We start from the raw sequence: 24,400 nt of genomic DNA, 5'->3' as shown, positions 1-24,400 counted from the left end.
CAGCACGCACATCTTGTACAAGTCACTCTTGGTTTAGTCACCAACGTTAGTCACTCTCGGGCCAATAAACCTTTAAAGAATGAAGTCACATTTAGATACAGGCTACTGGATAGCATGATGTAAATACACATTTATCATCTCTCAATCATTCCATTGCTAATGAACAAAGAGTGAGACAGCACATTAAAGTCCCCTCACTCTGTCAGGAACTGGAGAGCTAAGGAAGTTGATAAGTTATCTTTTTTACAGGCTTGCATTGTCACTATAACTCTCACTGTCACCAGTGCACTGTAGGAGACTGACGTGCAGCAGTGAGACATGATCTTGATTTGAACTAAGACAACACAGCACCATGGATGGCTCCCACTGGAAGTCCATCCCAGGGCACCCACCACAGTCTGAAGGCACTTTGCCGGAGGAGCAGAATTGTGCTAAGAGGACAATGCACGAGTCAGCCTAGGTCAAGGCTACGTTCATTAAAAGCAACTAACTGCACTGAAGGGCTGGGGAAGATAGAGGAACGGGAGGCTGAGCCACCTTCTCCACTGCGCCATGGCCCATCAGCGGGGCAGCCTGGCACTGCCTGAACAGAGAGCGCCAAAAAACTTCCTCCCCAGCCAGCGGGGGCTCGAAAATTGTTCGCCCTCTATAACACTGATAGAGAGACATGCACAGTTGTTTGCTCCCCCAGGTAGTAATACATACTCTGAGTTAATTAATAAGTCAAAAGGGATTTTATTAAATACAGAAAGTAGGATTTAAGTGGTTCCAAGTACTAACAGACAGAACAAAGTCAGTCACCAAGCAAAATAAAATAAAATGCGCAAATCTAGGTCTAATCAAACTGAATACAGATAATCTCACCCTCAGAGATGCTTCAGTAAGTTTTTTCCTCAGACCAGACCCCTTCCAGGCCTGGGCACAATTCTTTCCCCTGGTACAGCTCTTGTTCCAGCTCAGGTGGTAGCTAGGGAATTCTTCATGATGGCTCCTCTCCCCCCTTTGTTCTGTTCCACCCCTTTATATATCTTTTGCATAAGGCGGAAATCCTTTGTCCCTCTGGGTTTCCACCCCCCCCTCACTGGAAAAGCAGAAGTGGGCTGTAGTCCACGAAAGCTTATGCTCTAATAAATTTGTTAGTCTCTAAGGTGCCACAAGTACTCCTGTTCTTTTTGCGGATATAGACTAACACGGCTGCTACTCTGAAACAGGTTAAAGATGGATTCCAGTTCAGGTGACATGATCCTATGTCACTGTAAGACCCCAAGCCTTCATTCCTCCCAGCCTGACTCACAGGAAGGCCTGCCTGCAAACAGAACCATCCAGTCAATTGTCCTATTGATGGGAGCCATTAAGATTCCAAACCACCATTAATGGCCCACACTTTGCATAATTACAATAGGCCCTCAGAGTTATTTCACATTTCTAGTTTCAGATACAAGAGTGATACCTTTATACAAATAGGATGACCACACTCAGTAGATTAGAAGCTTTGTAATGATACCTTACAAGAGACCTTTTGCATGAAGCATATTCCAGTTACATTATATTCACTCATTAGCATATTTTTATAAAATCATATAGGCTGTACCCCTTACAGCACCAGCAGCAAGAGGCAGGGGGCAGATCCCAAAGGCTCCAGGAACAAGAAGTGGGCACAGCGGGTTAGGCGGAGCGGTGAGCAGAAGGCACGAGGACAGAATCTCCCCCCAAAGTGGGGGAAAAGGCACGAGGACAGAATCTCACACGGGGCAGGGGGACGGAGCTTGAGCTCTCCCTCCTAAGCAGCTTGGAGGCACCATAATTGTCTCTACATCCCCCTGCGCTCATCTGAGCCTCATGATGTTGACCAGGACTATAGGCTCAGGAGAACACCTGAAGCGCCCCAGGTGACCAGGGAAGGCCTGGGAAGTTTAGAGAAGGACACTTGGCCATCACCAAAGGGCCCTTTTGCCCCAGCATCTCTGCTGTGCTCCTCACCCCCATGCCAGGCCTCTGTCAGTTTGATGCTGCTAGCTGGCGAGAGTCGACCACCTATGAGAACAGACGACTCCTACCACCCCAGGGCAGGAGAGCAGCTGCCATGGAGCCAGCAGCCCGTCTGCTCCCTGGAAGTCATAATACCTTCCTGGAGCAAGGTTGAGATTTGGGCGGCTCCCCCCCCCATGCCTGCTGGTTCTTGACTCTCTCCTCCCCCGGCCCAACTCAAGGCCAGATGGGAAGAGCCAGCCCTAGGAACTGGAAGTTCTCCATGCAACAGCAGAGGCTCCTTCAGATCTCGCAAGCGGCTTGCCCCACAGCCCAGCCCCATACAGCCATGCCCAACACTCGCACCAGAGCCTCCCGTTAGCTGGGTCTCTCCTCACATCTCCATTGTCGGCCAGTCGGGTCAGACACAGACCTGGCAGGTGGGGAGGCATCAGCTTGGCCACTCTGGCCAATACACAGACAAGAGCTCCCTCCCGAACCACCGGCCACACGACGGGCCCGGCCCTGAGGCCTCTTTGCCACCAACGTCAGCCACCTTCCTAGCGGGGCAGCGAGGCTGGGTCTGCAGCCATGGGCGCTGTTTGGGTCTGTCCGTACGTTCGATCCTGGGGGCAGCCAGAGAGGGGGCAGCTTCCCTCCTGCCCAGGCTTGCTGCAGGCCCCGTGGGTTCAGCCGAACCCCAGCCAGGTTTAATTAGGGAGAATCATTGGCTGGGCTCTGCAGGGAGACGCCAGGGGCCCCGAACCCTCAACCCCTCACTCAGGATCGCTTTGAAAGCAGCAAGGACCTCAATCAGCTTCTGCAGCCCAACGTGCTCCTGTTAGATCAGAGGCCTCCAGCAGCTTGAATGGGGTTTAACTTCCCTGGGAGGTGGACCGGGGGGAGGAAGAGAGAGTTGCTTCTTACCAGGCCAACGAGCAGAGAAACACCCCCCGTGCCCTCCCCATTTCTGGAGGAGCTCTGGGCCTGGTGCTTTCACAGCAAAGCTGGGGAAAGCCTTGCACAGCACATCACCTACTTGGGGGGCTGCATCCCCGGGTCCCACCGGGCAGGGACGTAAAAGGAGAAGGGGTGAGGAGACATGACATTTAATGGTGTACACAAACACCTGCAGGGCGTGACCCTCGTGCAGAGGGAGGGGCTATTGAGGGCAGTACAAGGGGAGAGGACTAGGAAGAATACCGTTTTGAAGAGGGGAAGTTTAGGGCGAGGGTCAGGAAGGAACGTAAGAATGGCCATACCGGGTCAGACCAAAGGTCCATCTAGCCCAGTATCCTGTCTGCCGACAGTGGCCAATGCCAGGTGCCCCAGAGGGAGTGAACCTAACAGGCAATGATCACGTGATCTCTCTCCTGCCATCCATCTCCACCCTCTGACAAACAGAGGCTAGAGACACCATTCCTTACCCATCCTGGCTAACAGCCATTAATGGACTTAACCTCCATGAATTTATGCAGTTCTCTTTTAAACGCTGTTATAGTCCTAGCCTCAGGTAAGGAGTTCCACAAGTTGACTGTGCGCTGCGTGAAGAACTTCCTTGTGTTTGTTTTAAACCTGCTGCCTATTAAAATAATATATGGAGATATCCTATCTCCTAGAACTGGAAGGGACCCTGAAAGGTCATCGAGTCCAGCCCCATGCCTTCACTAGCAAGACCAAGTACTGATTTTGCCCCGATCCCTAAGTGGCCCCCTCAAGGATTGAACTCACAACCCAGGGTTTAGACAACGGTCTGGTTCCCCAAAGGAAAGCATCAGATGGACCGACGGGGCTTTGCACATTGTCAGGATCTACACTTCGAGCTCGCTGTTGATTTCGGCGCTGGAACGACTCAATGTTTAATCCGTTGCTCCCTGTTAACTGTATTACAGCAGCCCCAGGTGCCCGCTGTGCGAGGTGCTGTACGAACACAACCGCCCTTGCCCCGAAGGGACTACAGTCTAAGAGGCAAGACAGGTGGGAGGGGAAACCGAGTCACGGAGGAACGCGACTTGCTCAATGTCATAGCCAGGAACAGAAGCCAAGTCTTTGAACACCTAGCCCAGCATCCTATACACTAGCCCACGCGGCTCTCGGCATGGATCATCGTATTCCCTCCCCCGCAGCATTTCTCCAAGGGCAGCCCTCTCCCCCTCACCCTCCGCAAGGCGGAGCTGGTGAGAACTGAGTCACCGCTGTGCGTGAAGTCAGTCGCTCCCCACGCCGGCTCATCCCCAGGGCGCACAGCGGCTTCAGCCTACCAGAGACCAGGCAGAGCTGTGGAAATATTGCAGCACCAGCGGCTGGAAAAAACACGCCCTCCCCCTGGCTGCCGATCCGTCGGGGAGATGCCAGCTACAGTGACATCTGGCCAGAAATAACCATCTCACGTGGTGGCTGCTCCCCAGGAACCAGGGGAGAGGAGAGATACAAGAGCCTTGGCAGAGAGAGGAAGGAAAGGACGAGGGAAGCCGGTGGAGAGGGGCTGCATTTAAGCAATGACTCCGGCTCTGTGGGGTGGGGACGGGAGATAGAGGGTGGAACAAAGGAGTGGAGCGGCTGAACGTATTCCACATTCAAAGGCACCAGCCACAGCTGACCACCACGCTGGTTTCTAGGATCCCTGCCGACCCGGGCTATACAATCTGCAGAACGTACAAAGCCAGCCAATAACCTTGAGCTCCCAGGGCGGAGAGGAGCAGGGGCTGATAACGCAATAGGGGAAGGAGAACAGGTTTGCAAGGCGGCTAACTCCTCGGCACCTGGCGCCAGACAGCTGACAAGGCAGGCTGCGGGGAAGGGCTAGTCAATGCATTGGCACTATTTGTGCTTAAGAGAAGTAGCAGCGGAGGTCAGAGCAAGGTGGGAAGAGGCGAGCGGCTCCAAAAGGACGGAGGCTGTATCCTTCCAGAGCACGGCCTATGGGTGCAGCGGAAACCCTTTAATGGGCTTCGCTTCCACGCCACTCCAGCAAGGGGGATTCGCTCCACTTTACACAGGGGGTTCCTGGGGCATGGAGAGGGGACCGGACATGCCAGGTCACCCGAGTGGCAATGCCAGGAACGGACCCCCGGCCTCCCGGTCCTTAAAACATACCAATGGATTTGTCCTCTCCCGGTATAGCAGTGTGTTATTTCTGTTCCGAGGTCCCAGCCTGGGCCCCACTCCGCTAGGCGCTGCACATACCTAATAGAAACACTCGGTCCCAAAGAGCTCACAGGCTAGATATAAGATGAGCCAGAGATAACAAACGGGGGGGAGGTCAACAGAATCCCAGGGTTGGAAGGACCTGGAGAGGTCACCTGACCCATTTAGCTGAATAAAGAGACGTTGTCCCAGCACTCCCACTGCCCAGCAAACGGTGGCTGAAAGGGGACTATGTGGCAACCCGGTGGACCATTACAGGGAGCTCTGCCCATGCATAGGGGGCCACACGGGCAGACGTGCCAAGGTTCTCGAGGGAGAACAGGACAGCGTCTGACAGCTTGGCTCCCCACGCGGACAGACGCCGCCACCACCGAGTTTCGAGTCACCCAAGAACAGCCCAGCTCAGAACAGCGAAAGGAAACGCCTCCAAGGGTGTGTCCAGACAGCCGTTTGTGGGGCTGGGCGGCAGGAAGAATCTGCTGGAACATACAGCACCGGACACCAAGATAGCGAACAAATAGTGACTTGCATTTATACAGCACCTCTATCCCAAGGGATTGCACAGCGCTTTACGTGAACTACGCACAAACCGGGTTCACCGACAAACTGCAGCCACCTCTGGGGTGGGCTATGGCAGCTGTAGGACAGCATACAGCAACGCTACCCAACAGCCTGGGATTGGAAGTGAAGGGTGCCCGTTCTCACCGCTATTTCTTTTGATACTTTTTAAATAAAGGCAAAGTTACAACACACTACGTTGTACAATGCTCCTTACTTATTCAGGGGCTAGTTAATAGCCAGAATCGTTAGCCAGGTTCTTTATCTCACTGGCTGGGGAGAGCGGAGTACACTTAAAAGATGACCAAGTTTCTAAATACCCATCCTCTTTTTAGCCCTTTTATAGAGATCTAAGGACCATTGAAACTGCAGGGGATCATCACTGGCTTGGGGTTAGGACAGCAGGCTGTTAGCCGCCCCATTCACAGAAAGGGCCAGAGAATCTTTAGAGACAAGAAAGCAGGGACCTTGGTTTTGCCTCATCTCATCTGAATGATGGCCCCCCTCCAGTATCGGAACGCCCCCTTGCACCACGCTGCGGTATTGAGTCAGTGCTACCTTCCGGAGCAGAGCGCTGCCTATCACACCCCCCTTAGCTCCTCAGTGACCCTTACTGGTCTCCCACACAACTGCCGTCCAACCCAAGTCCATCTGACAGGGAGCTGAGCTGAACTCAGTTCTCGGCCTTCTCGTTACCACAGTGGACCAGGACACATTGCAGTAGGTGGCATTTAACGTGAGGGACCTTCCAGGTAGCTCCCATACTTCAGCAGAGAAGAGAGACTGGAGTCCAGTGTCTCCGTTCACACCATGCTGGGTTTCCACACCTGCCAGGCAGAGCAGGTCCCCTTGTAGCAGTGCATGAAGGAGTCTGAACACCGCTTTCCAGGCTAGACGCCTTCCAGACACCAAGGCCTGGAGCTCAGTTGCAGACCAATGGCTCAGGGAGCGCATCTCCTGATGAGAGCCGGGAGAGAAGCGGGGACTTGTTCCAGAGACAAGTTGGGGTGGAAAATGAGGGGGCTGATTGCAATCCTTAACCAGTTTGTTTTCCTGCTGAGGAGTTTGCATTTTCAACAAAAACCCGAATTCTGCTGAACACAGACCCTTCCTGCAGAAGGTGCCGTTCTCCTGATGGAAAAGCCATTTCAAGCCCAACGCCGCGGCCAGCTCCAGCCAGACGCAGCTAGGTGCAGGCCTCCCTTCCTCGGCACCCGCTCTCATCAAAACCAATTCTCCTTCCCCTGCAGTGTGGCCCTGAGGTGCAAGCGGGGACTGTCTCCATCCCACCCATGTCAGTAAGGGGAGTCTGGGCTGGGGACACCCAGAAGAGCAGAAGGAGAATAGTCAGGAGGTCCAGGCAATGGATCACGACTTGGAAGATCTGGGTTCAGCTGCCAGTAGCTGGTGTGTCACTTCCTCTCTCCAGGATTCGGTTCCTCCACTATAAAAATCTTCCATCCGTCTTGTTTATGTAGCAGACGGTAAACAGTGAGGTAGGCTCAGTGTCTTATGAGGCGTACGTGCAGCGCCTTGCACACTGGGGCCCTGAGCATGGCAGAGGCCTCCAGTGCTACCAGAATACAAACCGTATTCAGAGAGGACACCTGTGAGAGTGAAAGGGGGGGGCTCAGGTTTTCAGCCCATCTTAAAAGCAGGTGTACACCGGTGCACACCCACTTATTCTTCACCTGTATGGAATGTCCTTGTCTAGGGGGCTGGGCCCTCTTCTCCCCAGGTTACTAATCCAACAGCTGCATTTTGGATGGTGCCTTTCCATGTGTTGCAGCAGCACCTAGGAGCTGCAGCCGTGGGCCACCGTGGGCTGCTGGACGGAGTTAGGAAATTTGTGTCTAAGCGGATGAAGTTTTGAGGGCTGGTGTCACTTCACTGATAAAGTTACGCCCACGGCATCCTTCATCCCTTTACGAGTTCTAGGTACAGCCACCCTGTGGCAGATACCCCGGGGCAGCCAACCCATGCACCGCCCCCAAAAAGGGAGCCCCACGCGAAGGAATTCTGGCTCCCGACCACTGCAAGAGTGGAAGCAATGGGAGTTGCACATCCCCACGCACAGCAAAGGCAGCCCTGGTTTAACATCTTGGTGAGCTGGTGGTCCTCGTTCATCAGCCAGTGGGTCAGTAACCACCCTGGGGCAGTGCTCCCAGCCCCCTGCTTTATCATCCCCCAGAGCGGAACAGTTTCACTTACGCCTGGCAGGTAAGCCGGCTCCTTTCCCATCACCCCGGGGCCCTGGCAGGCCGCCCTGCTCTCCAGGTCTACCAGACCACCACTCGGGCTGAATCACAAGAACTACCTCCTGTTTCCAGACCTGCCCTTCCCTGAGCTGGGAGCACTCCTTCCCCATGCCCAGCAGGCAGCCATGGGACTTGGTCACTTGTCCTCCCCCAACAATATTTCCAGCTGGGTCGGATCCTCTCCCCAGTCTACCAGCTCCAAACACTGGTTCTTAAAGGGGCCGCACCCCAAGCACCCACAGCCCTTAAAGGGACAGACTGCCCTATTCCAGTCTTGAGATACTGTTCCCCAAAGGAAGGGTCAAACACTACAGACAAGCATGCCCGCTGCTTGCCCATCCACGGCGCTCCAATGAGCAGAACGAAGGGGCAGGGGTTACTTCATTTTAATTAACATACCGGGGGTGCCTCTGCTCTGCTATCACGGCCGCACCTGGAGCCTCATTTAGGGAGTCAAGACAGGGCTGCAGCCCCCTGGGTGCGCAGCGGGGATTCTAGCTGGCACTCCAGGAAGTCTGCCCATCGCACAAAGCAGGCTGGAGGGCACTCTGAGGGGGAGAGCCAGGCAGGCACTCGGGAGGGTGTGTAGCACGTTTCTCGGTAAGTCTGGGCGGGCAGGGGAGAGGCAACGCCATGCCAACGTGCAGATGTGAGTGTCCAAAGCAGTCACCCTTAGCGCTTACGGCGAGGATAGCAAAGGCCACGATCCATCACCCATGGGTTTAGTTAACGGCTGGAGTGTTTATAGGGGAATGACATGGTCCGTGGGTCTTTCCTGGGGACATTAGAACCTTTCCACTAATATTTGTGCTGCAGACTCAGCGAGCTAGTCCCAGGCAAACACTACCACCCAGGATGGTTACCCCCTGTCCTTCAGCTGGCTGTAGAGCGGGACTATTGCTATCTCCATGCAAGCAGCTGCCCTGGTACAGCTTAGCAAGCCAAAGGGATCCACCGGCGGCTCATTGTAATGGGGACAGTTACCAGGAGTGGGAGAAAGGGGGACCACAGTTTAGGTTGATGGTTTCCTGGATGGGTGAAGATTGAGGATTTATCAAGACAGGTGGATTTTATTTCAGTTTAAACCCCTATTTTTCTTTTTAAAAGAAAACCTCTACGTTTTTAAAATGTGGCACTCAACGCCGTTCTGAATGGGATGAAACCTTGTTATGGGTTGAGTTACATCCTCACGGCAATTAAATTAATGTAAACGTACAGTTAAGCCCCCATCTAAGACAAAGGACTGTGAACTGGGCCAGGAACTTTTGCTGAGGATTGTTTTGGGTGGGGATCTGAGTGAGGGAAGGCAAAACGCAGAGGACAGAAGAGAAACAGACAGCCTGAAGGAGCAGCTGAAAGCCAGGCGTCTGACCCTGGAAGAAACCTGCCGAGAGGTTTCTGAGCGAGGGGCGTAGGCTGCTCGTGGTGCTGAGCGCAAAAGCAGCGGTTTTCCTGCTATCTGATTCCCTCCATATTCAGAGACACGGGAGTTTGTACATTCCTTGTAAATAAAGAAGATTGCAAAGAAATACCCAACTATCACCAATTTCTCTTCCTAACTAGAACATCTCCAGGGCCCAAAACTTTGGCTAGCCACTTGGGTAATAGAAGGGAAACAATATTAAGGCCCATCTGAAATATTCAAGGAGGACATGAAAAAGTCAAGCCATCCAACTGGTGGAAGTCGCTAGCTAAACCGATGGACCCAGAGTTTGCTGAAGGACTAAATCAACTTTTGACAGCAGTAGCCTCTTCGGTGGGTACAGATGGAATATTTTCTTCATTTCCGTTTAAGTCGGCTAGTTCCGTTAAATGATTGAACTCTGAAAGAACTAAAAACCAATTGGGAATTAAAGCAGGAAAGCTTGTTTTCCTCTTCCAATCTAGGACTAAAAACAAGGTGTAAAGATGAGATCTATTAGAGCTAAAACCTTACTGGACATATGACCAGAAACACCCTGTTCAATTCACTAGCTACGGATATTTCCTTTAATAATCAGCTTCAAATGCAAAATGTTTGGATAAACCCTATTATGTATCCAGCACATTTAAGACCGTTTTAAAATGCCATGTGTTTACCTGAATTCCAGTTTCCATCCAAATGCAGCTTGACACAAGTCACTAGTAAAAATCTAGTAAACAGGAAGGGTCATTTGCCATTTTCTAAACATCATAAATGTAAAAATTAAGAACCTGGACAAACAAATGAAGCTACGTAACTGCTTAAATGTGTATAGATCTCCAGCGTATCCTCCTGTTTAGCCAGTCAGAGTACCAAATTCAGCGTAAAAGCTATATGTAATTCCAAATTCACATGTCACCAACCAAATGAGAATCAACACCTCTTTAGGAAAATAAAGTACAAACGCAAAACCAGATTAACGGCATGATTTAAATCAAGGTTTCCGACTTGCTGATTGAAGCCAGCAATTTGAAGTCAATCCACCCGTGGGCTCTGACCTGCAATGTCTAATGAGGTGTCGACACTGTAACGAGTTGGCGAGTGTCTCAGCATTGCCCGTTGCTGGATGGAAGCAGCACTGATCAGTTGCGTGCCAGGGGCCTTACACCAACAGCAATTATGCTTTAGCTCAAGTGGCAGGGAGCTGGGCTTTTCGAACAGGAGGATGTGAATTCTAGACCCACTACTCCCATGCAGTTCCCGTGGCCATCAAGTGCAGCCCAGTGATAATCCGACATCGCAGGTGGCCGGTGATTTCCAACACCGGTGGCACATGACATTTAAGAGCTGCCATTTTAGATGCCCATCTGTTTCACTCCAATGGCCGAGCCCCTCCGCCCCGGGGAGCAGGATCTGCCCGTTCACGTGCTGCTGTGACACCGCCTGATATAGAATTTGGCTCACAGGCCTGACGCCGGGTCGCTTATCGGGCCTGGAACAACAGCACTGCCGTATACCCCTTCTGACTGCCCCCACCAGCGGGAGGCTGGGATCTGGACCCATTCAGTGGGGCAGGAACCAAAACGTTCCCAGGACAGACGCTTCTCTTCCCATTAGCATCGCGGAGGGGACCAGAGGTGCCAGCCAATGCCTCCTTGCTATAGGCACTGTACAAATGTAAGGATACGACAGCTTGTCCCAGAGAGCTTACCATCACCTTTGTTCTTCTCCTGCCCCGCTGGCGTCCCCCGACCTAGCCTGCTCCAGCCCTCAGCACCAAGACGGGATGCAGAGTTCCAGCCCGACCTGGCACCTAAGGGGTGAACTCAGGGGCCCAGGCTAGAAACCAAGCAGGAGAGCCTCCAGTCTGATGTTTTGTGTCCCCGTCTGGCGATACAGAGTGGGCTGGCGGGCATGGTGCAGAGCCACTGCCCGGGCTGAGGAGCCCGTCACACGAACAGGGGAGGCGGGTTGGGAAGAAGGGTGCCACAGCAGGTCCCACGAGGCCAGACGTCCCCAACCTTTTTCGTCGGGCGGGCGCCAGACGACGAGCCACCGCGGACGAGCCAGTGGACGAGCATCCGCCGAAATGCCGCCGAGAAGCAGCAATGTCAATGGGCGTCGCCACCAAAATGCCGCTGACAAGCAGCGTCATCCAGAGGTGTCGCCGCCGAAATGCTGCCGATTTTCGGCAACGCCTCTGGATGACGCTGCTTGTCGGCGGATGCTCGTCCGCTGGCCAGTACACGGGCGCACGTAGATGCCCCGGCGGGAGCCATGGCGCCTGCGGGCATCGCATTGGGGACCACTGCACTAGGCCATCTCATGAGGACCAGGAGGAGATTGGGCCAGGCAGCCTTTTCTCTAGGGCCTGGTCTTCTGCCACATTTCTCAAGGATCTTTCTTGGGAGCTTGACTGTCAATCTGGCAGACACCACCGCTGGGACCTTTTTATAAAGCCGAGCTCTTCTTAATACCCCATCACTGCCACACCACTTGGACAATCGCTCACCTCCTCAGCCTGTACAGGCTACAAGAGCCTAATGCTGTACTGTCACCACCACGCCAGTTAGTTGTTTCCCTACAGGCCTTTACACAGCGCTTGACGCCCTGGTCCCATAACACCGTACGGTCCAGCCAAGCCAGCCTTGGATCTGTTAGTCTTCCCATGACCCGGACAGTGCTAGAGTGTCCTGCAACAGGGGCAGCTGCTTAAAACCACTTATAAGCCAGGCCTGCTTCGCATCCGTTTCACTGGGAGCGCAGAGCAAGTCCTCTGCCTCGCTGCTATTTGCGGTATTAAGCGTTCTCTCCTGGCTGTTTCCCTAGTGTTTTGTCACAAGGCCCGTTCCTAGAAAGCTACTGGGGACAGACAGGAACTTCTGGAGGAGGAGACCAATTCCCCAGTATCGTTATCAGAGCGGTGGCAGGAAAGACCGAGGGACAGGAAGCAGAGACGACTTGAGCATCATCAAAAACACGAAGGGCAAGAGAGTCAGCAGCAGACAACTCAGGGATTCAGTCTTGCCCCTAAAACTAGCTTCCTGGTTTTCAGCATGGATGACCTTCCTGGAGAAGCGGAACTTCAGAGAGCCGACGCCTACATAAACTCTAGGTAGCATGGACTTCAGGGGAAGGGCCCCCGTGGAGTTTGGGCACTGGACTGGGACTCAGGAGATCTGGGTTCAAGTCCCAGCTCTGCTACAAACTTCCTGGGTGGCCTTGAGCCAGGTCACCTAGGGCTCGATGCTGTAACATGCTCTGGCTCTGACCCCACAAAGCACGTGTTCACTCCCCTTGACTAGTCGAACGCTCGAGAGACATGCATGGGCTAAAGTCCAATGCTGGATCAGGCGCCGTGTGCCCAGCCCTCTGCAGGATTAAATCCTTGACCTCTGGGTCTCAGTCTCCCCATCTATAAAATGGGGATTACAATCCTCCCTTTGCCTGCCTTGTCTAGTCAGAGTAAGTTCCTTTGGGGCAGGGATTGTCTCAATGTGTCTGTACAGCGGCCAGAACAAGGGGGAACCCAATCTCAGCTAAACCATTAGGTGGAAGTACTGGAATACAAATGTGTGGCTAGATAACCCTGCATTTCAACATTCACAGCTGTTAAGACCAGCAGGGACCATTACGATCATCTAGTCTGACCTGCTGTCTAACCCAGGCCCGAGGATTTCACCCAGCCTTTCCGGCAGCAGGCCCATCTCTTGAGGTCGAGATGGAGCAGGTTTTTAAGAAAGGAAGCCAGCCTGGACTGAAAGGCTTCCGTGACAGGGAATCCACCACAGCACTCAGTAAGTTGCTCCAGTGGTTAATTACCCTCACCCTGACTGGAGCAAAGCGGATGTTAGAAAGCTGGAGAAGCGCTCGCTCAATGGACTGATAATGCTCTGCCCCCAGAGAAGCAGTCCCAAGGACAGTCAGCATCCACGGGGCTCTCATCTAAAGACGCAGGCGGAGCGCGTCTCTGAAGCAGGACGCTAGAGAGAGCTGGCACCCCGTCGCTCAGGAGAAGGGGACAACCCTAGTATTTACAGCACAGACAGCGTCGCGCGCGCACACACAGGTTACCTCTCTGTATGTGCACCACCATGGGCAGATGGCCGACACGGCAGCCATGGCGGCAGCCAGGCAGAAAAGTCACGGTGGTTTCCGTGTACCAAAAAACGCAACAAGCCACGAAGGATCCCCAGCCACCTCACGTCATTTCACAGTAGGGATCACCAGGCTCCCAGGCACTAGCAACTGTCCTCTCTTCCCTGAAAAACAAATGGGCTGCGAGTGTGAACGGTGGAAGGAGTTTATTGCTAAGGCGCTGAGTTCGGTTCTATTCCAAGCTTTGCCCGGCTCACCTACCCGGACACAGGCCAAGTCATTTCGTTTCTGTGCCTCATTTCCCAGTCTCGGGCTGGTATGGCAGGCTCCCATTCTTTTGTCCGCAGCTGCGTTATTCCTATCGTAGAGCTCCCGGCAGCCCTCGTCATGGACCAGAACCCCATTGCGCTAGGTGCTGTCCAGACACTAGCCAGACCTTCCTAGACACAGTATGGTGGCATTGTTAGAGCAGTGACTTGCGTGGTCAGACAAGGTCTAAGGAACAGACCTGAAGAGTGTACAACATCTAAATACTGCACCTAACAGGAGGCCACAGTTCAGTTTGGATCTCTACTGCAATACAACTAAAAATAACCAGGTAAGAGAAACAAACGTCCATAAAGTCAACTACGGGCTTCATTACACGATGATGCCATTTACGTGCGCAGCACGTCCTCACCAGTAGTAAAGAAAACCCTTAGGTAGAGAAAAGGCAAAAAACATTGTTCCATTTCCTGATTAAGGGTCACCTTTAACTCTGCAGATGTGGCTACACGCTGCAGTCACTTGCTGGCAACAGCCAGCCCCGTTCCACTCCCCCGCCACCCCCCACCCCCAAAATCTCTGCTAATTCCCACAAGTCTCTTCTAGTCAAATCTTTGTTTTCATACGCCACTTGCTTTGCCAATGACATAGTAACCTAGACAGCAGAACCCCGATTTTACAAACAGCAATTAATGAATGACCCATCATATGAACCATTTTTCTGCCACCCAATGGGACTTCAATCCTTCAGCCAACTTTCAAGCAGCTGTACTGGTTTGAACAGACTGAGCAGTTTGGCAGCGAAAACTAACCAGACACTACACATGTGTAACTATTTGCTATGTACTCTGTCATTGAGCAATAAATGAACCTGTGCACTGTACCCACTGCAATTTTGCGATGTTCAATTTCATGTTGTTAGCACCTCAATCTCCAATTAGTTCCTAAAATAGGGATCCTGCTGTATTCCTAGTGCACAAAAAAACGGGGAAGCAGTTCTGTTATTGATCCAAATATCATGCAGTAGCTGTCAGTATTCAGAGGGAGCATAATTGAGACAAGCAAAGTGTGCAAAATCCCCACTGGATTTTTATGCTACATTTTCGTGCTAAATCTGTTCATTCAAAGCCTGCCTGTAGCCATTATGGTACAATTCCCTTACATTGTAAAGCTTTTTTAAGAACTACACCTGAGAGAGAAGTTTTCAACTCTTTGGTTCGGTACTTGACGAGTCTTTCTTGGAAGGATCTGAGACATACGCATCCAGTGCTGATGGAGACCACCACATGAGGAGGAGTTAGATATATGCCTAGACAGATCTGCAGCCCAAGTTCATCATAGGCTGCTAATCTGCAAGCTTCAGAACCACTGCACATTGGGACCCCAAATATCAGACCTAATTGGGACTGCAGTCAGATCAGATAACCGAAAACCTGGAGCCCCCAGTTGCCTGGGGGCTGACAGCCGGAGCCCCCAGCTGCTGTCAGCCCCAGGTGGCTAGTGATTCGGTAAATACGGAGAGCCAGATAATGGAGGCTCGTTAAACGGGGTTCTACTGTACTTCCATCCTGACCTAGGGGGGAACTTGAGGGCTAAATGGGCCTAGAGAATGGTCTCTGTTAAGATTGACAAGGAGCCAATTAATGCCAGTTGTGAGACTTTTTTTCCCTGGTATGTGGACAATTGTCCACTGGGGAGTAACCCAAGACTAAACGAACTTTGATTAGTTCATTATTCAAATGAGGCATTCATCACGGACTTAAAATACACAGCATTTCGGGCAAGATCCTAGCTGATGGAGCTGCAATTCTCAGACATTAAGTAAGTCTGGAAAATAACGCAAGCGGTACCAAAGGCAATGAATCTGATTAAATAGACTTACAGAGTGATCAAAACAAAGCAAGTCAGGCAACACTAAATGGCATTTCATCAACAGATGAGAGACAGTGGTGATGGCTTACAAAACCCGATGATGTTTGCGGAGTTACAGAGCAGCTGTACATAGAAACCAGTTACAAGAAGGGCACTTACTAAAACACACCCACCTTGCTGGACAGGTGCAGTATTTGTCTAACCACGCTTACAGCACAAGCCGTAAGTTTAGACCAGGACTTACGGCAAGAGCCCCTTTACGCTAGTTTGACGGCATGAGGGGACCTGTAAAAGGGACAAAATGTAATTCACATGTGCTAAGTCCTCCGTACACTGCTTGCTTTAGTTGCTACCATCATCTCGGGTAGCCTTGCAGAGACCCCACGGCACTAGCAGAGCACGTTCAGCGGCAGGCACAGCGCATTCGGCACTGTCCGTACAAACCGGAGCCTCTGGAGCGCTTCCTTTTTCAGCGCCAGCCACGGCAGCAATCCAGTCCTTCGCAACACAGGACACGAGATCCAGTGTTGTTTGAAGGAGCCTTGGCATATCTGTACGACGCACGCACTTCGTCCCGGGTGCTTGCGTCCCTCTTCACCTGGAAGGACCTGGGGCGGCCTCAAGTAACAGAAACCTGAGCTCCAGGCCCAGGGGCGGTGAGGAGATCCCAGGAGACGGCACAAGAATCTGCATCTCCTCTCCACTCCCCCAGAGCAAGAAGAGCTGTAGCTCAACTCCCACCTGTTGACATCACTAGACAGGTCCTCCAGAGAGCTGGACCTAAAGCCTGCAACCAAGAGAGGAAAGCCAGGCTCGGGGACTATTTTGCGTACATGAAGGGGGATTGCTGATGGTGGGAGAAAGGCCTAAGGAAGCACTGAAGTAAAACTGTGGTTTTGAGCTGCAATTCATCTTGACGGTTTGCCGACGGGGCTGCTGCTGCTACAGCTGCAGCCGTACGTTTCCGTACCCTCCAGGCAAGGGAAAGGTTACCAAGTAAGGGTTCTTTGAAGCAAGGATCCCTTCCAAAGAGCAAGCACAAGACACCTGCACCCAACCCAGGACGCTCTCCAGTTCTCTTAGCCCAGCAAAGACAGCGATGCTGGGAACACCTGCAACAAGCTGGCCAGAGCTTACAGGTATGTTTATGCACAACACACTACAGTTGTGCCGCTGCAGCACATCCGTGTAGACCCGCACGACAGCCCTGGGAGGGCTTCTCCCATGACTGCAGTTAATCCACCGCCCCGAGAGGGGGTAGCTTGGAAGAATTCTTCCATCGGTCAGTACCGCTATGTCACGGGGGGAGGGGGGAAGAGTATATTTTTCACCCCTCCCCCCGAGAGATGTAGCGATGCCCATGTCCGTTCCCAGGATGGACCAGCCCTAAGGCCACTAAGGCTGGTCTCTGCTGGCTTCTAACTGACATCACACAGCTGCACCTCCACTAACAGAAGAGGAACAAGCCAGCAACTCCAGCCAGTAGGAGCAGCTACACAAGTTGCTGACACAGACACTGCTGCACTAGGAGAAGGGGTAAGGAGGGGCCTAGCCAGGGTCACGCCTCTCAGACCCAGGACCGTGTTGGGCAGATCAACCCCCCTGATCCTCCCTCCCCCCCCCAAACCATGCAGACTTAAGGAAAAAAGGGCAGGAAGGCCCAGCTGGAAGGAACAGCTGCAGAAGCAGACAGAGAAGGGACCTTCAGAGAACTTTCTACAGCTTTGACTGGACTGACTTTGCCTTGTGCCGATTACCTGTTTGTACCACCTCAGCTTCAATCCAGGCCTTGCCTCTTAGCCCCTTCTCCTCTGCCCTGTCATCCTCTGCCCTGTCATCCTCACCCCCTTCCCATGTAGTTGATTTCTCCCTCTTTCCCCTAACTAAACCCACCCAAAGAAATCTCAGAACTAGCATGCCATTTGTCACTAGTGTGTTCTACCCCTTCCCCCACCCTGTGTCTGCAGCCCCGATCTGGGTTGGTTCTTCAGCACCGCTGTGATAAACATGATTACCACCACTACTAATAGACAAGCCACTTGAATTTTAACCAGTGCCACACTCAGGCCATGTCTATGCTACACAATGACGTCGACCTAACGTACGTCGGCACACAGCCACCGCGGTTATTAAATCGCTTGTGCGCGCGCACGCTCGGCTCCTTGTGCCGGCGGTGTGCATCTCCTCGCCAGGAGCGCTTGTTCTGTCAGCGGGGGACATTGCGGGACAGCTCCTGAAAGCCGGGAACAGTCGACGCAAGCAATGCGGTATCTACACTGACACTGCGCCGACCCAACTACATCGAGCGGGACTCTCCGCCACTCGGGGAGGCAGTGTTGCTAAATGGGTGTAGAGAGGCACTTATGCCAGTGGGAGTCAAAGTTAACGAAGACACTTCCACAGCTAAGTTGACGCAGGGCAGCTTATGTCAACCTAACCACGTAGTAGAGGCCTAAGACTTCTCAGAGCTGGCCGAGGCGACGCGGTTAGACTGCCAGACACCACTAGCACCTTGTTCATGTTCGCCTTTACACATGCTACCGCCGGGGAGCTGCACTAGTGCACAGATGGGAAACCAGAAGGAAAATGCTCGTGCAGACGAGGCCTAGATGAAGGGGAGGGTGTCTGGGAAATGGGAGCCGTGATAAAATAGAAACACGCTCTGAAGATATTCAGAGGAGAGGGCTCGGCTGAGGATGTTGTCACCCCCTGAGCCCGCTCCAGCTGCCTGACGTCCCCAGACACTGTGCACGCCGAGGCTTGTCTGTGCCTGCCTGTCCACTGTATTGTCGTCAAAGCTGCATAGTTCCCTTGGTGGGTGGGGAAAACGAACAAAGCCAGCCCAGCCCTGCAGTGTCAACAGCAGCAGGAAAACTCCTTTAAAGAAGCAAGATCTGGTTACCAAGTTCTAAACAAACCCGGAGCAGACGGACCTGGCTGATCGGACACTTGATTGGCCCACGTTAACAGAAGGTACACGCATGCAGTCATTTAATAAGAGCTGCCAATGGCTGCAACAGGCTGTGAAAAGGAAGAGTGGAGTTCTGCCATGAGCCACGGAGAGACCTGCAGCTCCAGAAAGGTTTCCTCTTTCAAAAGGAGGCTGCATAGCCCCGCGCACCTCAAGGCTTTCAGCAACTCCCGACGCTCAGACTAGCTGGGAGCCACAGGGGCATTCTAGGGTCCTAGTCAACGCCTTCTAGTCCATCACCAGGGTCTAGCAGCCCCACAAAGAGACACTTTGGATGTCCTCTTCTCACCATAAGCCTCCAGGCCAGCTGGTGCATGGAGATGGCCACACACCTAGTTCTAAATGGAAAAGGAAGTTCTCCACAGTTCTTCAAAACAGGCAGGCCTTAGCCCAGTTCCAAGGCACTCATAGGGCAAGCTGTTATATGAAGCCAGAGCCCTCTCCTCACCTAGAGTAAAGGCAGACCTGTGGTTAAGACACTGGACTGGGACTGAAAATCTGGATTCTATTCCTGGTTGTACCACAGACTCTGTGACCCATGCCTCAGTTTCTCAGCCGAAAGATGAGGCTAATACTTCCTTTCCGCTGGGAATGGGCGACAGGGGATGGATCACTTGGTGATTCCCTGTTCTGTTCATTCCCTCTGGGGCACCTGGCATTGGCTGCTGTCGGAAGACAGGATACTGGGCTAGATGGACCTTTGGGCTGACCCAATATGGCTGTTCTTATGTTCTCTGTTTAGATGGAGATGCACTGTCTTTCTGTGCAGCGCCTTGCACCATGGAGACTCTGATCTCAATGCCTCTAGGCACTACTGTAATATCAGTCATGTCACTACAGATCATCAGAAGTTGGGTTTTTGTCAGGTGGTCAGCGAGCTGGAAGAAGCTCACCATCCTCCCCAAAGGCCACTTACTTCTAGTCCCATTTCACTACGCTGCAGTGATGTGTTTAATTAAATGGCATGATACAACATAAGTGATCATTTTTCGCTCCCCAGTACTTAATGTACTTAACAGAGAGTGAGGATGATTAATAAGAACACTGAAGATCCATCATCTGCTCAATAAGGCTTTAGTATGATCTGTTAAAGAACTCACACAGCTCACGAACAAAGGCATTTTTACAAGCTGAGAAGCCATCAGCAACATTAATTATTCTTTAACAGGAAAGAGTCAATTTACTGGTGGGTTAGTAGACACACACACGGCATCTTCGCTGATCTCCATCATCATGTTGATTTTGTCTCCCTAGCCTCCTAACCAGCCCCCTGGATTTTATTTTACATTTTTCTGATCAATGAAGGACAATGCAAGAGAAACGGACTTCTGTGCAGCATTTGATATTCAGCCCAAATCGGATGATCAAAGCGAGCAAGCCATGCATTCCATTAGGATGTTAAAAGAGAGATAACGATATCTCTGCACGATTCTTGTCTTTGCCTTTCAAACGCAATTTGCAGAAGACAGGGCCTGCTGTTGCATTGACTGGCCTACATTCCTAGCATTAGGTTCAGACCAGAGTCCTAGCCAAAAATAGCAGCCCCCAGAGATTTAAGAGGAGGATTTTTCACAGGGCACCGTGGCTGGAGTAAATCTTCACGATCAGAGGACTCCTGGTGGGGAAAGCAATGCTCCCAAGAAGAGCAGTTGGTGTTTTCACGTAGCAAACATCGTAGGAACAGGCAAAGGGGTCAGACACAGGTGTACAGACATTCTTAGAGACTTCAATTGCAGGTATTCGTCTACATAAATAGCAGGTCATGCCGTAAAGTATGAAGACTGTGTGTAGAGAAATCCAGTATTAACATAACCAATGGCATAGCCTCCTGCAAGCCCTTGAAGAGTTGTATTTGCACATTAGTGACACCTTCACTGCAAACAGAAATAGCATTTTAAATTCAGTTTCCAGCTCTCCTTGTTATCCAGCATGAGGTCTCAGATGCCCGCAGGAAGAGCTGTTAATGCCTATTAACACATTGCAGGGTAATGGTGACATATCCCGGTTAAGCAGAGATCCTACCCCCACGGGATATCGGTGCTGATCACGGAGAAGATGCCATTGCAACAATCTAGATTGATACTCCTCAACAAGATCCAACATAATACATCTCCCCAGTAAGGCACAGGTACCATACATCCCTCTGTCCCCAGACATCCAGGCCTTTACTTATTCACTTCCCTCTCTGTCCATCTCCCTCCTCTCTTCCTCCATCAGGTACCCAGTCAGATAACTCTGAATAGCGCGCACACACACCACACCACACCCACTTCTGTGATTCATAACTACCTGGTCTCTTGAGATAGCATCCACTCCCCTTTGCTTACAAAGGACATTCTGTGCATCCTTCCAGAATGTTAAGTGTGATTTTTTGCTTGGAAGCAACTCTTGTCACAGGGAATCTCTACTCATTTTAATTTCTTAAAGGTTGTTGGTTTGGGGGGAGGGGGGAGAGAGTATTTGTTTTTTTAAGAAAAACTGAAGTCAACTGTAATATCCCTCCCTCTGACATTCTGCGACATACACACATCACCCTCTTTTGGTTCTCGGGGACGAGCCTAAGCCCGCACACTTACCAGCAGTCAATTTACCTTCTCACTCCAGTTCAAGTACAAGATTCAACACAGCAGGAAGAGACAGAACAATCCTCACAACGGGAAAGGCAGCTACAGAACGAAGGCTTCAATCCTGCTGTTATACCGTAACTGTTCAGATGGGTGCAAGTGAACCACCAATCTTAGCTCTGGTTCATCAAGTTCTCAGGTTTAGAGGGTGGTAACTTTCCCCCAAGAATCCAGCTAGTGCACTACAATTACCTCTTTACAGTCAATGGACTCAGGATTAAATTCTACCTTTGGAAAAAAATCGATTTCAGAACTGGGAATGTTTCGTTGTTGCTGCTCTCATCTCCCCAACTGACTCAATCTTTTTATTCCATACAAGGCTGCGCCTTTAGAAAAGCAAGAGGCGGCAGAGGAAGGCAAAGGCCATATGATTTTGCATTACAAATGATTTCTTTGGATGACGAAGTGACAGTTTGTTATCCCGTGTTCCCCCATGACATTGAACTGACTTAATCAGTATGCTATAAGCTGAGAAAACTTCCTTTTCAGAACAAAAGAGGAATTCCCCCAGCTGATGCCATATTTACAGCACTAAAACAAATCTCTGCTGTAAGGGGCCGGGTGTGCTTGTTGGAGCTGCACTAGTAGAATAAAATAAGGCACACATCAGATGTAATCATCAGTGCCAGCTAGTACCAAAACAAGAGAGTTCTGGGAAGACTCAGACATTAAACAAGAATATAACCCACATGCCTCTTGTTGACATGAGCATACAATGCCTGTCTCCTCTTTACAAAACAGTGTTCTACAGGCAGAGATCAAAATTAATTTTAAAGAGACAGTTTCAGTGTCTCCTACTCCCAATGTCATTTAAAAGGACATCAGCAGCTCAAATCTGGACAGCACTGTGAAAAAGAATGTTTACAAAACAAGAGACCAACAAAAACATTTCATCTTTTAAAAAAAAAAAATCTAAAAAGGAACCTGCTTAGCAAATAAGTATTCCTGTAGAGCACTTGCAACTCAAACATTATCAAAGCACAACCAGGATGCATAGTGCCCGGCAGACAAAAAGTCAAAGGGAAGTGCTAGCAAAAAGCAGTGAAACTGGTTAGCCACGTTTCATCGTCTAGCCTGGGTGAAGTGCAAAAAGCAAACAAATGTAAATAGCGAATTTAAGATCTTTTTAAGAAATTCCCCTTTTAATTTAGCAGGTTACTTGCAACCTACACACTCAAACTTTGCATTTATCATCCCCAAGAAGCAAGCCTCCTGCTTTGAAAAAGTTTCACTCTGGTCAAAAGCACCATGACTATAACTGAAGAGAGATTAGGACATTTCCCTCCCCCGTTTTCCTGTGTATCCGGCTGCACTGTGTGTCCACCCAGTTTCCCTTGTGTTTGCTTAGCGTCTTTCACACACAGCAACAGCAAAGCGTGCTGGTAAAACCACACCAATTGGCAAGGCGAGTCAGAGGCAGGTGTAGCATCAAACAGCGTTCACCATGGCAGTTGATAACTGAGGCACAAAAACAACCAGGAATCCGGTGGCACTGAAGAAGTGAGTTTTTTTTACCCACGAAAGCTTATGCCCAAATAAATCTGTTAGTCTTTAAGGTGCCACCAGATTCCTGGTTGTTTTTGTGGATACAGACTTACACGCTACCCCCTGATATTTAACTGAGGCACGTTACCCCCCCCCCCCCCCCCGGGATTCCTTTTAATCCGATATGATTTTAAACCCCAGGGTACCCTCCTTCCTGCTCCACCTGCAAAGGACCTCACACGTGCAAGGCTTTGCCAACGCCTGATTTCCCAGGCACTTGACCCGACCGTGTCTAAACTTCCCCGCGCTATTGTGTTACCGGGAGCTCGTCTCTCCTGCACACACACAAGGTAACAGTTGCTAGGGCCTGCGGCACAGGGGCCAGGAGTCCAGCGGCAGCCGAGGCACAATAATCCTGCCAAACAAACAAGCGCCCAGGAAGTGAGCGAACGGCTCCCACGGCCCCCCGGGCTGCCTGCTCCAGTCGGGGGGTGGCGCTGGGGGGCCTGCCCCGCTGGTAGCAAAGCACCGGCACCAAACTCTTGCCAAGCCGGGGGGGAGCTTCCTCCTCCAGGGCAGGGGGGCGGATTCTCCCCGCGGCCGGGGAGGCGAGCTCGGGGCAGGGGGATGCGCACCCAGGCAGCCGGCACCCAGGCACCTGCTCCGAGCCCATCCCGGGCGAGCTTGGGGGGGACACGGGGTGCGGCCGCGCCCCGGAGAGGAGGGCAGTTAACAGGTGCGCCCTGGGCAGGTGTGACAGGTGCCCCCCCCGGGACAAACGGGCGGGGGGGGGTGTTTGCAGGCGCCCCTCCCCAGGCAGCGGGAGGGGGGCTGGTGGCAGGCGCCCCCCGACCCACACCCACCTTGGCGAAGTAGAGCATCCAGAGCTCGTAGAGCCGCTCCTTGGAAGCCATGCTGCTGCTGCCGCCCCCGCCGGCTCCCTCCCTATCTCCGCCGGCCGCTGCCGCTGGCTGTGCCCGGCCCCCAGCCCGTGCGCCCGGCGGGCATGGCCCCGGGCAGGGCAACTTTCCGCGCCCCGCTCCTCCTCCTCCTCCGGCGGTGCGCGCTCCGCTGGCCGGCTGGCTCGCTACGCCTCCGCCATGGCTGCTGGGGGGCAGCGCGGCTCGCCTGGCGGCCGAGCTCGGCCCCTCCTCCGCTGGAGCCTGATTAGAGCACAGCCCCGGGCCGGAGCATGGGGAGCCGCCCCCAGGTGCGCCCTGGCCCCGCGCCCAGCCTGCGCGCTGCGCTGCGCTGCGCTCCCCCGGCCTGGGGAAGCGGAGCGGGACACGCCCCGGCCGGCCTCTTCTCCCCTCCCACCCTGGGTGTTTGTTCAGCCCATCGGGCTGGGTTAGCAAAGGCGGGGTGCGCAACTCTGCCCGGGGGCGGCTGCCGGGCAATTCATCCCGGCGGATGGAGCTGGCAAAGACACGTGGGTGACTTTAGGCGGGCAGGGGCCCCCCTGGAGTCGGTGGCTTGACTTCCAACAGGTGCAGCGGGGTCCTGGGACCAACGAACAGCCCCTAAAACCGGGCTGAGAACGGCAGCGGCCGGGGGAATCCAAAGGGTTATGGGCCTTTGGGCCAAGGGTTTCAAAAGTGGCCCCTGATATTCAGTGCCTTGATTTTTGGAGGCACCGAGCTCCCACCCGGCTCCCATTCAGCTGGGTTCCTGGCTGCTCAAAGCCTTCTGATCATCAGGCCCGGCCTGTTTCGATGGGACACCCCCCAAAGAAGCTAAAAAACATTTGCAGATG

At 52.4% G+C, this 24,400-nt stretch overlaps 1 protein-coding gene across 1 annotated transcript in view; it reads right to left on the bottom strand.

The window, feature by feature from the left end:
• NBEAL2 (neurobeachin like 2) overlaps positions 1 to 23,881 on the bottom strand; it is a 177,130-nt gene extending 153,249 nt beyond the window's left edge. The window contains 1 exon segment of the mRNA XM_054016766.1: positions 23,511 to 23,881. Within this exon segment, the coding sequence (XP_053872741.1) occupies positions 23,511 to 23,561 (51 nt within the window). The 5' untranslated portion in view covers positions 23,562 to 23,881.
• Positions 23,882 to 24,400: the final 519 nt, after the last annotated feature.

The sequence above is a fragment of the Malaclemys terrapin genome, chromosome 2 (genome assembly GCF_027887155.1).
Source record: "Malaclemys terrapin pileata isolate rMalTer1 chromosome 2, rMalTer1.hap1, whole genome shotgun sequence".
Lineage (NCBI taxonomy): Eukaryota > Metazoa > Chordata > Testudines > Emydidae > Malaclemys > Malaclemys terrapin.
Note: the sequence above shows the minus strand (reverse complement) of the source record. Positions and strands in the feature narration are given on the sequence as shown.